Source organism: Enhydra lutris, unplaced genomic scaffold (assembly GCF_002288905.1).
Source record: "Enhydra lutris kenyoni isolate GAN:26980312 unplaced genomic scaffold, ASM228890v2 scaffoldscaffold2, whole genome shotgun sequence".
Taxonomy (NCBI): domain Eukaryota; kingdom Metazoa; phylum Chordata; class Mammalia; order Carnivora; family Mustelidae; genus Enhydra; species Enhydra lutris.
The window spans coordinates 65,393,167-65,409,575 of record NW_019154086.1 but is presented as its reverse complement, the minus strand read 5'-3'; the positions used below and the strand labels follow the sequence as shown (position 1 = coordinate 65,409,575).

At 33.6% G+C, this 16,409-nt stretch overlaps 1 protein-coding gene across 6 annotated transcripts in view; it reads right to left on the bottom strand.

The window, feature by feature from the left end:
• Nucleotides 1-16,409, bottom strand: part of LOC111151324 (SUMO1/sentrin specific peptidase 7) — a 159,523-nt gene that overhangs the window by 45,522 nt on the left and 97,592 nt on the right. For 5 of the 6 annotated variants that reach the window (XM_022509240.1, XM_022509258.1, XM_022509267.1 and 2 more), the window contains 4 exons: nucleotides 8,598-8,716; nucleotides 4,642-4,826; nucleotides 3,251-3,584; nucleotides 1,973-2,130 (listed from right to left, as the gene is read on the bottom strand). In XM_022509240.1, coding sequence (XP_022364948.1) covers nucleotides 1,973-2,130; nucleotides 3,251-3,584; nucleotides 4,642-4,826; nucleotides 8,598-8,716 — 796 coding nt within the window. Of the gene's footprint in view, nucleotides 1-1,972; nucleotides 2,131-3,250; nucleotides 3,585-4,641; nucleotides 4,827-8,589; nucleotides 8,717-16,409 lie in introns of those variants that run through there. The other variant, XM_022509286.1, reaches the window with a different exon arrangement.

The window sequence follows — 16,409 nt, the reverse complement described above, 5'->3', positions numbered from 1 at the left end:
TACAATCTCTTCTGAATTTTAAACTGCTTTCAAATGACTTTTTCAACTCCACATTTGGCTAGGCTTTGTGCATTATTCCCCTTTAACCCTAACATAACTAACAACCAAATAAATGACCACTACAGCAACTACGCACGTGTACTTACTCTTCTTCTACCTCTAGAAGATGTGATTAATCCTCATGTGAAACATATGTAGTACTCATTATTCTTAACCCAGCTCACAATGCCATTTATCTGCCTAATAAAAAATCTTTATCATTATCTTTTTTTTTAAGATTTTTTTTATTTTATTTGACAGATAGAGATCACAAGTAGGCAGAGAGGCAGACAGAGAGAGAGAGAGGAGGAAGCAGGCTCCCTGCCGAGCAGAGAGCCTGATGCAGGGCTCGATCCCAAGACCCTGGGATCATGACCTGAGCCGAAGGCAGAGGCTTTAATCCACTGAGCCACCCAGGCGCCCCATCACTATCTTTTATTGCTCACTCTAAAATTCTTCTTATCCCTTAAGGAACAGATAACAAATCAACTACAGGAACTCTAATCAGTCAGACTAATAACTGTGTGTGTGTTTTAAGTGATAAAATGAGAAGACAGGATAAAAAGAATTTCTTTTGGGGGCCTCACATTTTGCAAAGACTAAACTAAGTGCTTCCTAAAAATGGCCAACCCATGTTTCTCATAACTTCATTTAAAACTGGAAACAAGGAAAGGTGTAGAGATGTTAAGGTATGCTGCCCTATAGGTCTTAGTAGGTCTTCACATTATTTTCTGCCTGGGTTGTAATCCTATTCCATTAGTTCTACAAAAAGTGTATTTTCTTACGATATGATCATTCATACTGCATTATGAATTTACATGCTGCCCAGGAAACTATAATTCATTGAGAAGTTTGAACTCATTATCAATAATGACATCGTTTTTATTACCAATACAACTAAGACATCAAGTAGGCTACTGGCCCAATCAAGCAAAAATGGTTACATTTTAACAAAATTTCCCAACACAGATGCTAAGTTGATCTCTATATAGAGCACCAAGGCAATAAAAACACCAGTGAAACAATAATCAGACCACCAGATTTTTTTTTTATAGAACTGACCCATTCTTCATCACACCTTAGAGAATAACAGCTTCTGACATTATTCAAAAATAAACCAACAAAAGTTTTACCATAATTCTACACTGGTGGTCACTGATAATCATTTCTTTCAAATAGGATAATAAAATGATGATAATAAAAATACTGACAATAAATGATTTGAACCTCACTTTACAGCTATACTTTTTAAAGTACTATGTCAGAACACAACTGGCTGACATTAAGCCAATAAGACACTTCCATTTGTTATCTTCTGTAAGAAAGAAAAGACAAAGGACTTACCAAACTGCTAGGTTTGTGACACTATTCTAAATGCTTTCATATGTTATTTCCTTTAATACTCAAAATAATCTTGTGAGGTAAGTATTATCAATCTCATTTAACATATAAGTTAACTAAGACTTAAAGAAGTGACTTGCCCAAATGACAGAGGTGAGATTTGAACACAGGTCTGTGATCTCCAGAAACCATGTTCTTTCCTCTACATAATGCTACCTTAATTGCATGTGAGGAAAAGGAATAAGTCCAGGTAGCCACACTACTGGAAGACCGGACAGATAAATATGGGAAACTGTTCAATTCTAGGAAATGTTTTGATAAAGTAGTTAAATGTCTAATGAGAATCATTTTTTAAAAAAAAGAAAAAGTATTCAAGTCATAGAATATTTAGACTGAAAAAAATATAAATGACCAAAAAAAATTCTTTCACTTCAATAAAATTACATGTTTTCAAACGAATATGAAAATTATCTCAAATTTAAACTAGGAATATTTGTAATTTTTATTATAATATTCTGCTTGATGAAAGAAACAGTTGTTAGTCAGTAGTGCATATTTCACTATTAATTATGAGAAACCAGAAATAAATTACCTGTACAGATTCACATGTAATCAATGGAAGTTCTGACAATGCTGATTCAGAAGTATTCTTATTTTCATTAGTGATGACATGGTCTTGCTTAGGTTGTAATTTAAGAATTTCTGAACTTTTATGTTCAACAGGTCCTTCTTCATCACTGGAAACAACAACTAAAAAGAAACAATTGTTTTTTAAATGTGTCACAATAAACACACATCAAAAAGAAAACTTTCTAATTCATGCAATATACCTTTAATAATCCCATTAAAATTTAATCATCTAACTTTGTCCAACTTAGAAGCTGGACTATCATTCATTATCTGATTTATACTAGTTATATACAATATTTCCATATCAGTGCTATTGTTTAGCAGTTACCTGCAACCTTACTTTCTGGAAGATGAAGACACTTAAAAATGGATAAAGCCATGAGAAAGAACTTAGGGAAAAGTTCTGGCGGGAATAATAAAAATGTATTGTTCCAGCACTCTAAACTGTACTTAAAAAAATTAAATTTAAGATAAAAATTTAAAAAAAAATAAATTGTACTTTAATGCCTGTTACATTAGTTGCCTCCAGGAGGAAGCAGTGGATGTCTGAAAAGATGTGGGAAACTATTCACTGTGTATCCTTTAAAACCTTTTTTTGTACCATGTGAGTGTATCAAATACTTGAACGTTAATTAAATCAAAATTAATGATAATTATTATATAGCACCTAAACTCCGCACTTCAACTTCATCAACCAAAAAGTCAATAATAATGGCTCTTCTGGAATCCTTTTTAAAAACTACTGAGATGAGGGACTCCTGGGTGGCTCAGTTGACTCAGCGCCCAACTAATGGTTTTGGCTCAGTTCATGATCTCCTGGGTCATGGTATTGAGCATCTCAGCACATGCCCAGAGGGGAGTCTGCTTAAAGAGTCTCTCCCGCGGCCCCACCCCCAATATGTGTGTACACATGTGTGAGCATGCTCTCTCTCTAAAATCAATAAGCAGATCTTTAAAAAAAATTACTGAGATAAATTACAGTTCACAATTCTAAAAAAAAAACAAAAAACAAAAACAAAAACAAAAAACAAAAACCCTGCTTCCAAGTAACCTATTGTTTATCATTATTACAAAATTTATGAACAAAGTCCCAAAACCCCAAGATTTCTTTTTCTCAAGTTAATATATTCCACAAGGATGTCATAAACAGCTAACACCTCAGCAAAATTTGAGAGGTAAAATAAAACAACTAAGTAAAGCAGAGAAAATTTAAAAACATTATTATCCTACTGTTACTTACTTGGTTCAACTGATATCAAAGATTGGTTCCCCTCACTGTGTTCACTTAAAACAGGCTTTTCTATTGCATTCAACTCATCCTTCTCAAGCAGGGTAGAATTCCCCACAGTATCAGTGGAAATAGAGCTCTCAAAAGTTTCAGTGGTTGAACAGTCAGAGGTACTTTTGGGAGCAGCACTCAAAGCCAACTCCTGACTATTAAGTAAGGATAGTTTAGCAATATCACTTTCTACAGGTTCAGGTGTAATTTCTTCAAGCACTTTTGAGTCTTGATGATAGTTTTCACTTGGCTTCTCAAATTCAGCAGATGCTGCTGAGTCATTTTCTTGTGTTTTCTGAACATAAATGCATACAGAAAATTAGCATTAGTCAGATTTGGCTAAAGAATTTTTTTAAGTTTAAATTCCTAAAGGAGAATATAAAAGTAAAAATATCATTTCTATAACTATAGGAATAGGAAACTACATAATTATATTATATTACTATTGCCAGAGTCTCCCAAGTAAAAAGAGAGAATTTGGTCTGTCCGATCAGACATCCAAACATTTTTTTTAAAGGCTGTGATGTGGAAATTCCCATATTTACAAGTGGTTCAGATGGTCTCCCACAACCTAAGTCAACTTTAGAATAAGAAAAAGGTTTTTTACAGTTTTATTTTGTAAAAGTAATGAAGCCAAATGACATCATGTGACTTTATTAACAAAAGCAAAAAAATTAAAAACTTAAGAGGCTAACAATTTGAAAAAACTATCAAATCAATCACTGCCTTCACATCTCTATCACCACTTAAATCTAAACCTGTAACTCAAAGTTACTGAAAAGTCCTTAAAAGGCCTTGTGAATGAAAGGAGTAAAAAAATTCTCTTCTTTTACTTTTATTAACTGTTCACTAAGTTTTGAAAATAGTGTGCATTAAGTATGGTAATTCTTCACTTTCAACAAATTCCCTAAATCCTAGGTAGAGTCTTAAAGAAGTTGGTAAGTAAATTACTACTAATAAAAGAAATCTGGTAATAATTTTACTCAGTGTGTGAAAAAGCAATTGCCTGGACAGTATGAATAGAGCATTAATAAAATCTGGTTAAAATAAGGGAAAATAAAAGAGAACAAGTCCACCAGATACCTACCAAAGTAAGAAGTGCTATCAGAGAAGAGTATTTTTAACTTTACTTCACTTGTTCATAACATCTGAAATTTGTTCCAATAGCTATATTACTAAAAACATTTAAGTTATTTTTCAAAAATCAAACAGAGAATCAAAAAAATAGGCAAAGAATAGAAAGAAATCTAAAGATTAAAAACAGATTGTTATAAGAACATTATTTGGTCACAGGCAATTCATTTTTGTCATAGAATAAATTATTTCATATGATATCAAATTCCTCTACTTACTATCTGTTCTGCTGACTCATACAAAGTAGAAGTAGAACTATGAGAACCAGGTAAATTACTTCTAAGCCTTTTCTTTCTCTTCCTGGAAGTCAGGGCAGGTTCCACTTTTGAATCAGAAAATGTATCATCCTTATTTCTGCTCCCATCTTCAAGATGATCACAACCTCTACTTCCACTATTGAGCTCTTAAAAATAAGAGAAACAAAAATATGGCCAAAAAGTACAGAAAGAATCCCTTTTAGAAGAGCTCACATAAACATCATCAAAATTGCTGTACAACTTCCAAAACTAATCTAAAAGAAATTCACCATTACACTCTCATACTGACATGGATGAATGTAAAGAAATACCCTATTTTAAGTTGCCTACACAAAGTAAATGTTCATTGTACAATAAATACAAAGTAAAGAAAATATATATAAAAGGAGTATTCTTTAGTAACCAAAGCAAAACAATCAAACTACATTTTTCCTTTTCCTACAATTACATTTGATTGTATACAAAAAGAGGGGGAAGTGACAATAAAATTTAGAAAATTCACATTTTAAAACGTCTTGATAATTCATTGTGATTTTAGTAATTAGTTGTCTTTTTAAAATTTAAATGTTATATACATGTATGTATTTTTTTAAGTGAAAAGAGACAGTACTTATGAGTATTAATCACTGCTCTTTTAAAAGGAGCCAAGGGACACCTGCGTGGCTCAGTAGATTAAGCGTCTGCCTTCAGCTCAGGTCATGACTTCGGACTGAGTAACGCATTGGGCTCCTGGCTCAGTAGGAAGCCTGCTTCTCCCTCAGCCTGCTGATCCCCCTGCTTGTTCTCTCTCTGTCTCTCTCTCTCTCTCTGACAAATAAATAAAATCTTTAAAAATATGAATGAATGAATGAATGAATGAATGAAGGCAAAACATTTAACCTCAACAGCAGAATATAATATGTGATCATTCACAAAGCTATCAATTTGATTCAGTTTCTTCTATTTAAAAATCAAAATCTCATTTTAAGTATCAAATAAATCTACTCCCCTACAGATAAAGAAATGTTCCCTTCTGTAAATCAACAAAACATTATTTGAAACCTATGTCAATTATTACTAAAAATGCTTAGTATTTCAGTTATCATATATATGTACTATACAAAAATACCTTCCAAAAGGTTTTACCTTACTGACTAAAGGTCATCCTGAATTCTATTGCTTTCTGCATCCACATACTCAAAGTATATGTAAACATATACTTTGAATTCATAACTTATAATTCATGTAACACTTACTGGCCTGACCTCTCTATTCACTCAAAATTCTTCAATACTACCCACCTTCTCTTCAAACTGTTCTTGCCCTTATTCTTGCTGCACAGACACCTAATAACTGACATTCATAGTATCTCTTGTCATTCTTTAAAAGGCAGGAATTGGTCAGGATTGAGGGCAAAATGCCAAGATGGTCAACAGTCTTCCAATTTCCAAAGAAAATACTCTTTGCTCTCTCTCCCCCAGAAAAATAAAATATCCTCCTAAACATAGTATTTTGAAAAGCACAACTGCTTCTTTTTTTTGGGGGGGGGGTAACTTTGTAAACTGGAAAGGTAGTCAAATACAATATCTACATATAACTTCTGTATCAAACTACATTTTCTAAACATAAATACTACAGCAAAAAGACTGAGGAAATGAAAGGGGCTTTAGAAAAACCCTATTATACAGGAGTTTTCCCTCAAACAGTTTATTTTCTTTTCAAACATCAGCCAAGACTATCTCATGGAAAATAAGAATAAGTTAGATAGAGCTTGGCATTATATAAATAGGATTCTACCTACATAATATATACAATTTAACTCACGAATTTTACTAGTATGTAAAATTAAAGAAATGACAAATTCTTGTAAACAAAAGAGTATTAAATATTTCCAATACAGGGTGCCTGGCTAGCTCAATCAGTACAGCATATGACTCTTGATCTTGGGATTGTGAGTTTGAGCCCCACATTAGGTACAGAAATTACTTAAAAATAAAATCTTTAAAATATGTGTGTGTGTATGTGTGTATAGTACCAATATATTATTTTCATAAAAGCAAGTTCTATAAGGCAAACAGTATACTATGAAAGAATGGTACACTTGGAGTTGAATTCAGAATTCCCAATAATTTATGGGCTTATGTTAAAAAACTGGTATGGGGGTCGGTGCCTAAGTGGCTCAGTCAGTTAAGTGTCCAAATCTTGATTCTGGCTAAGGGTGATGAGACATCAGGCACTGGGCATGCAGCCCACTTAAGATTCTCTTTCTCTCTTTCTTCCCCTATTTGTTCTCTCTCTCTCAAAAAATTTTTAATAAAAAATAAATATTAAAAAAGACTCTCCTTCTCCCTTTTCTCCTCCCCCCTTTCCCTCTCTAAAAAACAAAACAAAACAAAAACTGGTATTGGACACAATTATCCAAAAGATGGAAACATGGTGAGTTTCAATCAAGTTTCAATAGCTACTTTTCTTAAAAAGACGTTATCTCTGAAGAGAACTTCAGGGGTACTAAGGAACTATAAAGTGTTTTTGTTTTTGTTTTTTATCATGCATTTTTTTTTTCTCCTGCTATGTCTAAAATTCCACTGTGACTTTGAAGTAATACTGAAAGGTAGAAATCAGAAGCTTTTTATTCAACTATTCCTATTCTATCCAGGAAATCAGTAAAATGTGAGGGTTTACAGTGGTGTCTAGAAAGTATGTGAATGGAGACCACTTGTCCAAATACTTTTAATTTGGTTATTAATGAGAATATTTTGGGGAAAAGTACAATTCGTAAGAAAATAAATGTCTTTCATTATGTGTAGCTAGTGCTTAGTGACCAATTGAAAGATTACATCTACAGTTACAATGCTTTCTCTACATTGCCCTTGTAAGAGTTGAAGTTGGTTATTAGTCTAGTTTCTTTTTAAGATTTCCTCTTCTATGAAAAAAGGCTACTAGGGGCACCTGGGTGGCTGTGGGTTAAAGCCTCTGCCTTTGGCTCAGGTCATGATCCCAGGGTCCCGGGATTGGGATCGAGCCCCGTGTCAGGCTCTCTGCTCAGCGGGGAGTTTGCTTCCCCACTCTCTCTCTCTCTCTGCCTGCCTCTCTGCCTACTTGTGATCTCTGTCTGTCAAATAAATAAATAAAATCTTTTTTTAAAACAAGGCTACTAAAAATTGTAAATAGCTGTGTTTCAAATAAAGTACAAAGAATTTTTGCATAGTGTCATTTAAAAAAATCTTTTCTAGTGAATAATTTATAAAATCATTCAGAAAACAAAATATCTCAACTAGTTTCAAGTAATCAGTAATCCAAGAGACCCCTAAAGATGTTAGTTCCACATCTGACTAATGTAGTAAACTGTTTTGGTGCGAATTTTTGTAAAATTATTTTAAAATCTTAAAAGAAAGACAAAAAGGAGAAAAGAGGTCAATTCATTAACCCTACATGCAAGGAGGCCTAAAAAGAATTTTCAGAAGTCTGGGATGTATTTACCTTTAAATTTGCTAATAGTGGCTTGTACTGGCATCCTCCTAGAGTTGAGAGAAATTCTAATGAATAAAGAATGTATGTCATAGGAGGATAGACAGTGGGAAGCTAAGAATAATAATCGAGTTAGCAGCAATATGAATTATCAGACATATCCATGAAAATAACACAAATAGCTAAACTAACATTCTAAGTGTATAGCTGTATATCCAGCCCCAACAATAACAACAAAAAGAAATAATATTCAAATTTAACTTATAGATTCAGTAAATAAATCTAGAAATGTATACCATAGTGTACAAATAACAAATTTAGCAATTTTCTTTGTGTTGCTAAATGTACCTCCTTCTACTTTCACAAATCCTTTAAATGTAAGACTAAATAAAGTTAACTATAACTTAAAAATTATTAGAAATGCAAAAGATAAAAATTCGAATGAGAACAAATTTTCAAGGTTCACAAACCTTTAAGTTGAGCATCAGACATTACAAGAGAAATGCCATCATCGTCTCTTTGCTTTTCTTTAGTGTATGAAGCCTGCTTTGCATAATTATTATCTACTGTCTTACTTGATTGGGAAACCCTGCAAAAGAAAATATTATATTCAACTCTTCTATATCGAAATGAATTAAGAAGCCAGTTGACTTATATTCAAGATAAAAATCCAGTTTTACAGGTTACATATACAGTCGCATATAGCAGCATATATAATCTGCACAGAAGAAAGAATACTGAACTAAGATTTGAGAATTAAGTTCTCATCCCTATTTTACCATTAAATTCTCCCTATTCTTTTGTGGGAAAAAAAAATATGGACACCACGGGATTGGGCACATGCAAAATGAGCAAAAGAATGATACAGGTATTAAATACATCAAAGAGGTTTAAAAAGTAAAAATTCCATGAAGAGAAGTACATGATAAGCACATCTATATGTAATCAAAAAATAACCCAAAGGGAATTGCATGGTTCACATATCAAACCAAGCATGGTTCACATATCAAAAATTAAGTACAAAATAAAGTTTGGAGTAATAAATTTTACCTACAGAAGGAATCATTTATATTATTAGGTACTCATTAAATATATAAAATAGAAGGTTATATGAAAAACAAGCTTTGATATGATGAGCACAATATTACTATAAATGAAAACTTAATACAATATTAGTAAGGGATTTCAGCACCCCACTTTGAGCAATGGATAAATCATCCAGACCAAAAAAAAAAAAAAAACAACAAGAAAACGTTGGACTAAAACCATACATTAGACTAACTAGAATGAATATACATCTATAGAACATGCCATCCAATAACACCAAACTACACAATTCTTCTCAAATGTATACAGAACATTCATAATCATATGATAATCATTAATCATATGATAGACCACAAAAAAAGTCTTAGCAAGTTTAATAAGATTGAAATCATACCAACTATCTTTAAGCACAAAAATATTAAACTAAAAATCAGTAACAGGAAAAAGCTAGAATATTCACAAATATATGTAGATTAAACAATATGCTCCTGAACAAGTTGTCAAAGAAAAAAGCAAAAAGGAGATCAAAAGATACCTTGAAGCAAATAAAAATTTAAGTACAACACATCAAAGCTTACTGAATACCGCAAAAAACAATTCTAAGAAGGAAATCTATAGTGATAAATGCCTACATTAAGAAACAAAAACTCCAATAAAAACCTTGCTTTATACCTCATGAAACTAGAAAAAGAACTAAGGCCAAAGTTAGCAGAAAGAAGGAAATAAAGATCAGAGCAGAAAGAAAAACAATAGAAAAGATCAAAATTTCTTCTGTTAATTCTTGTTAATTTTTGGTGGCTTAGCTGGTTAAGCACCCAACTGTTGGTTTTAGCTCAGGTCATGATCTCGTGGGTCATAGGATCAAGTCCCACACTGGGCTCCATGCTCAGTGGGGAATCTGTCTGAGATTCTCTCCCTTGCTGTCTCCCCACCTTGAGCATACACTCTCTCTCAAAAAATAAATCTTTAAAAATATATATTAAAAAAAAGATCAACACAAGTAAGACCTAGTTTTTTGAAAAGATAAACAAAACTGCCACACATTCTAATTTCAAACTATATTACAAAGCTATAGTAATTAAAATAGTATGGTATGGCATAAAAAGAGACTCAGAGGTCAAAGGAACAGAATCGAGAGCCAGAAATAAATCCACACAAACATGGCCAATTAATTTATGGCAAAGAAGACAAGAATATACAATAGGGAAAGGAGATTCTCTTCAATTAATATCATTGGGAAAATAGTTACATGCAAAAGAATGAAACTGGACCCCCATCTTATACCATACATAAAAAAATGAATTAAAAATTTAAAACATTAAAACTGTAAGCCATCTAACTCCTAGAAGAAAACATGGGGGTAGGCTCATTAACATCAGTCTTGGCGATGATTTTTTGGAATGAATACCAAAACAAAGGTCATAAAAGCACAATGAACAAGTGAGACTACATCAAACTGAGTAAGGAACAGGCAAGGCTAGGTAGGAAGAGACAAGAAGGGAGCTACATGTCCAGGCTCACAGAAATCCCAGATGTGGAGAAATGTTATAGATGAGATATTAACAAGGGAGAAGGGAACACCTTCATTGTTCTAAACAGAGACAGGATAGTCTCATGATATTTACCAGTCCACCATGTTGGTTTAAATATAGACAAGATATTCTCATGAAACTTAGAAACCCACCATGTATTGACAAATTTACCAAGTTCCCTGGTTAGTTTTTTATAAAAGACTGGCCATAACAGCCCTCAGTGACAACCCATTCCAGATCCTTCTCCCTCTAGAGAGCTTTTCTCTTTCCTTTCTGTTCTCATCTTCACTTAATAAACCTTCACTTCACTTCACCCTTTTGTGTCCACAAGATTCATTCTTCTACTCTGTGAGACAAGAACCTTGCAACCCTACAACAAAACCAAAAACTTCTGCTCAGCAAATGAACCCATCATCAAAATGAAAAGGCAATACATGGAATGGGAGAAAATATTTACAAACCATATATCTAATAAGGGGTTAATACCCAAAATATATAAAGGACTCCTACAACTCAATAGAAAACTTTCCATTAAAAAAAAAACAGGCAGAGGGGAGTGCCTCGGTAGCTCAGTTGGTTAAGCACCTGACTCTGGATCTCAGTTCAGGTCTTGATCTTGGGGTGCTGAGTTCAAGCCCCACTATGGGCTCTATGCTGGGCATGGAGCCTACTTAAAAAAAAAAAAAAATGAGCAGAGGAACCGAACAGACATTTTTCCAAAGAAGACATACACATGGCCAACTGGAACATGAAAAAGAGTGTAACATCATTAATCATCAGAGAAATGTAAATTAAAACCACAATGAGATATAACCTCATATCCATCAGAATGATTATCAAAAAAACAAACAAAACAAAACAACAACAACAAAGTGATAACACGCATTGCAAGAATGTAGAGAAAACAGAACCTCTGAGCACTCTTGATGGGAATGTGGGAATGTAAACTGGTGCAGCCACTGTGGAAAATACTATGGAGGTTCCTCAAAAATTCAAAAATAGAACAGCCATATGATCCAGCTATTCCACTTATGGGTATTTATGCTCAGAATCAAAATCATTATCTCAAAAAGATATATGCACCCCCATGTTCAGTGCAACACTATTGCAATAGCCAAGACATGGAAACAACCTAAGTGTCCACTGACAGATAAATGAATGTAGAAAATATGATACATACACACAGGAATATTATTCAGCCACAAAAAAGAGAAATCCTGCCATTTGCAAGAACATGGATGGAGCCTGAGGGCATTATGCTAAGTGAAATAAGTCAGAAAGAGAAAGACAAATACTGTATGATCTCACTTATATGTGAGAACTTAAAAAAAAAAAAAAAGGGAGTGGCCAACAGCCTGCAGATCAACATGCCTAAGTCTTACTGTAACTACTGCAATAGATACTTCATCCATGACTCTCCACCTGTCAGAAAAACACAGTATAATAGTAGGAAACACAAAGAGAATAAGAAAAACTACCAGACATGGATGGACGAGCTCAGAACCAGATTAACAAAACAACTCCTACATTTCAACTGCTACAATATTTAAACTGCTACATTTCAGGATACCTCTTAGGCAATTCCCTGCTCCTCCTCCTGCAAAAGCAATGATCCCACTTCTCCCTAGTCTCCTGGGTCCTCCTCACGCTGGTGTGATGCCAACACCCAATGGGGGGACCCTCCCATGCCAATGATGAACCCTCATCCTCCTGAGATGATGCCAGTGTACCTGCTTCTGGAATGAGGCCATCTCTGGGAAGCCACATGCCAATCATACCTGGGCCCTCCTATACATCCCATGACGGTGCCCACTTGGCCAGGAAGGACTAAATCAGACAGATAAGGAGAGATGGGAACCTCTTTATATCTATTTTATATTACTTGTTCTACTTCACCAGGAGATCATGGTATTGTGACTTTGGGTGTTTTCTAACAGCAAGACAAGGAAGACTTGCTCCCCCTTCCTATCAAAGAGAATAGTTTTTGCAGGGGAGTTAGTAGGACAAAAAAAAAAAAAAAAAAGTAGTTTTCATTTGTATTGTGAAATGTGAAAATAAAATTGTCAACTCTTAGTTAAAAAAAAAAACACTTAAATACAGTCAACAGGTTGGTAGTTGGAGAGGATGGCGAGGTTGGAGAGAAGTGGGTGCAAATGGATGAAGGTGGTAAGAAGGTACAAGTTTCTAGTTATAAGACAAGTGCTAGAGTATAATGTACATGCAAGCATGGTGACTATAATTAACAATAGGGCGTTGTACATTTGAATGTTGCTAAGACATTAGACCTTAGAAGTTCTCATTACAAGAAAAAAAGTAACTATACAAGCTGATGTTAATTAGATTTACAATGTTAATAATTTCACAATACAGATATATATCAAGTTGCTATGTTGTACACCTAAAGCTAATACAATGTTTTGTCAATGATATGTCAATAAAATTAATTTTTTAAAATAAATTGATAAAAACCATTGGGAAAACAATTTAGTACTAATTAAAATAGCCCAAAAATGAATGAAATCTTTACACACAATACTTTCACTCATGGTAGTTTTTAATAAAACTCATGGTAGTAGAAAAATCTGTGAAATAAAAAAGTATATAAAATAATTAACCTATATCATTTTCTCATAATAGAATACATTATATAATAATTGCTGCATTGTCAAAAAAAAAAATCAGGTACCAAGAATAAATCAAGTATCCCTGTACAGTAAACTATAAAACATACAAATGACCACAGGGGAATTGTGGAATAGGAAGCACCTACCATCTTGCCACCTAGACGACAATGGCCACTCTGGCAGAATCTGTCTGATATAACTATTTTGGTATTCCAGAGTTTATTGAAGGCTGCAACTACTAGTCAAGAGGATCAATAGTAAATTGCAGTTAATTTCAGTCAATCTGAGCTCCAAAGTTGGTAGCAGTGACCCAGTCACCTATCACTAGGAACAAAGCAAGCAGCAAAGCCCAAGTTCCTAAAATAGGCTGCACAGCTTACAATTACCAAGGTAAGCAAGAAGGACCTTATTCTCCAAATATTGGGAATCTGTATTCTGATTAACGATGGTGGTTTCTGCTCATGGATGAGCAGACATAGAGAAAGGCAGCCATTGTTGCAACAACCACCACCAATGTTACAACACTTTTCCCATATAGCTAAGAGCACTTCCGGGAGACTTAAAGGGCTAGCACCTATTTTGTTTTATCTGCCCTTCCTTTATTTTTCCTTTTGGGAACCAAATATTTAAGGATTGCAGTATTATAAAATAATCACATACACAAAGGAATTCAAAAAGTCACGAAAATACTAGGGAAAGGCATAAACTCAGAAAAGACCTGGGAAGATCTTATATTTACATATCAAGCTGATGTGTGGGAACAGAGATAATGAAAAACAGCAACTAAAAAAAAGAAGAAAAAAAGGGAAAAAAAAAAAAACAGCAAACCCTTGGGAAGGGGGAGAATCTGATTTCCTGACTTACTATATTATATAAGATTCAAGTACTGTGTTTTCAACAACAAAAAACAAACAAACAAACAAACATACCACAAGGCATATGAACAAACAGGAAACCATGAGATGATTCAAAGAGAAAAAAAATAAACCAAAAGAACATGTCCCTGGGGAAAAAAATCCAGAAAGCAGACTCAATAGACAAAGACATTATAACAACCATCTTAAAGCTTCTCAAAAAGCTAAAAGAAAAGTCTTGTACAAAGTCAAGAAAGTGATCTATGGATAAATGGAAATATTAAAAGATGAAATATATTAATAAACCAAAAGGAAATTCTGGAACTAAAAAGTATAATAACTAAAATGAAAAACTCATGGGGCACCCAGCTGGGTCAGTTGGGAAAACATGCAACTCTTAATTTTGGGGTCATGAGTTCAAGACCCATGTTGGGTATAGAGATTACTTAAACTTTAAAATAAATAAATAAATAAATGAAATGAAAAATTCATTATGGGACTCAAAAGCAGATTTGAACAGGCAGAAGAAATAGTCCATCATCAGTCCTGGACTTAAGGAAACAGAAAAGAAATAAAGAAAGATAACTTGAAGATATGATCATAGAAATGATCAAATCTGAGGGACAAAAAAAATTTGAGAAAAGTCAACAGAGCCTAAGGGACCTGTGGGACACCAACAAGTGGACCAATATATGCAACACTGGTACCTCAGAGGGAGAAAAAATAAAGGAGCAGAGAAATTACTGAAATAAATAATCACCAAAAAAATTTCCAAATTTGATGAAAGACATGAATATAAACATCCAAGAAGTCCAAGGGACTACAAGCAGAATAAACTCAATGAGACCTGTACCAAGAAACATTAATGATCAAGTTGTCAGAAGATACAGGCAAAGAGAGAATCTTAAAGTTACCAAGAGAGAAGGAACTCCTCATATAACAGTGATACTCCATGAGATCTCTCATCAGTAACCATGGTGGCCAGAAAGCATGGGGATATTAAAGTACTGAAGGAGAAAAGTGTCAACCAGAAATCCTGTATCTAGCAAAACTATTCTTCTTCTTCTTCTTCCTTAAGTTATAAAGTTAGGTTGATGATTTAAGATATTTCTTCTTTTTTTAATGCAAACATCTACAGCTATATATTTTTCCTTTAGCATTGCTTTTGCTGCATCCCATGTTTTTATTTTCATTCATTCCTAAGCATTTTTAAATTTCCTTGTGATTTATTCTTAAACCGACTGGTTGCTTTAGGTGTGTTTATTTCCACCAATTTTTGAGTCTTCCAGTTTTCCTTCCATTAATGATTTCTAACTTCATACCATATAGTCAGAGAAGAATGGGAGAAAATATTTGAAAATCATATTTCTGGTAAGATATTAATATTTGGCATATAGACAGAACTACTAAAACTCAAGATTAAAACATAACATGATTCATTAAAGGGCAAAGGACTTGAATAGACATTTCTCCGAAGGAGATACATGAATGGCCAACAAGCACATGAAAAGATGTTCAGCATCACTAATCATTACAACGTCCACATCAAAACCACAATGAGATATAACATCACACCCATTAGGATGGCTATTACAAAAAAAAAAGAAGAATGAGTTTTAACGAGGATCTGGAAAAACTGAGACCCTTTGCACTGCTAATGCAATGTAAAATGGTATGGCTGCTATAAAAAACAGCACAGTGGTTCCTCAAAAAATTACTATTAGAATTACCATATGATCCAAAAATTCCACTTTTGTGTAGATATGCAAAAGAACTGAAAGTAGAGGTAGAGACACTTGTACACCAATGTTTATAACAGTGTTAGTCACAATAGCCAAAAGGTGAAAGCAACCCAACCACCCAAAGACATTTATACCAGATTCCAGACAGGCAAAAAAGGAATCAGAACTTCAATTAGGAAAATAATCTCTAGACAGTTGTTCTGAATCTGATATCTCATATAAATCATCACAAATTAAAATACCACTTAACTAACCTGACTGAAGAGGTCTTTCCAAGGATAAACTAACATACTCTACACAATAAAATTTTAAATTTATAAACTACAGAAGATACTATAAACAAAGTAAAATTGATAAATAGGAAACTTCAAGAGATTTTTACAACGTGTTATATAACAAAGAGTTAATACCTTTAATAAGTTCTTTAATAAGTTCTTACAAGTCAGTAAGAAACAGATGGAACACCCCAATACATACAAAGAC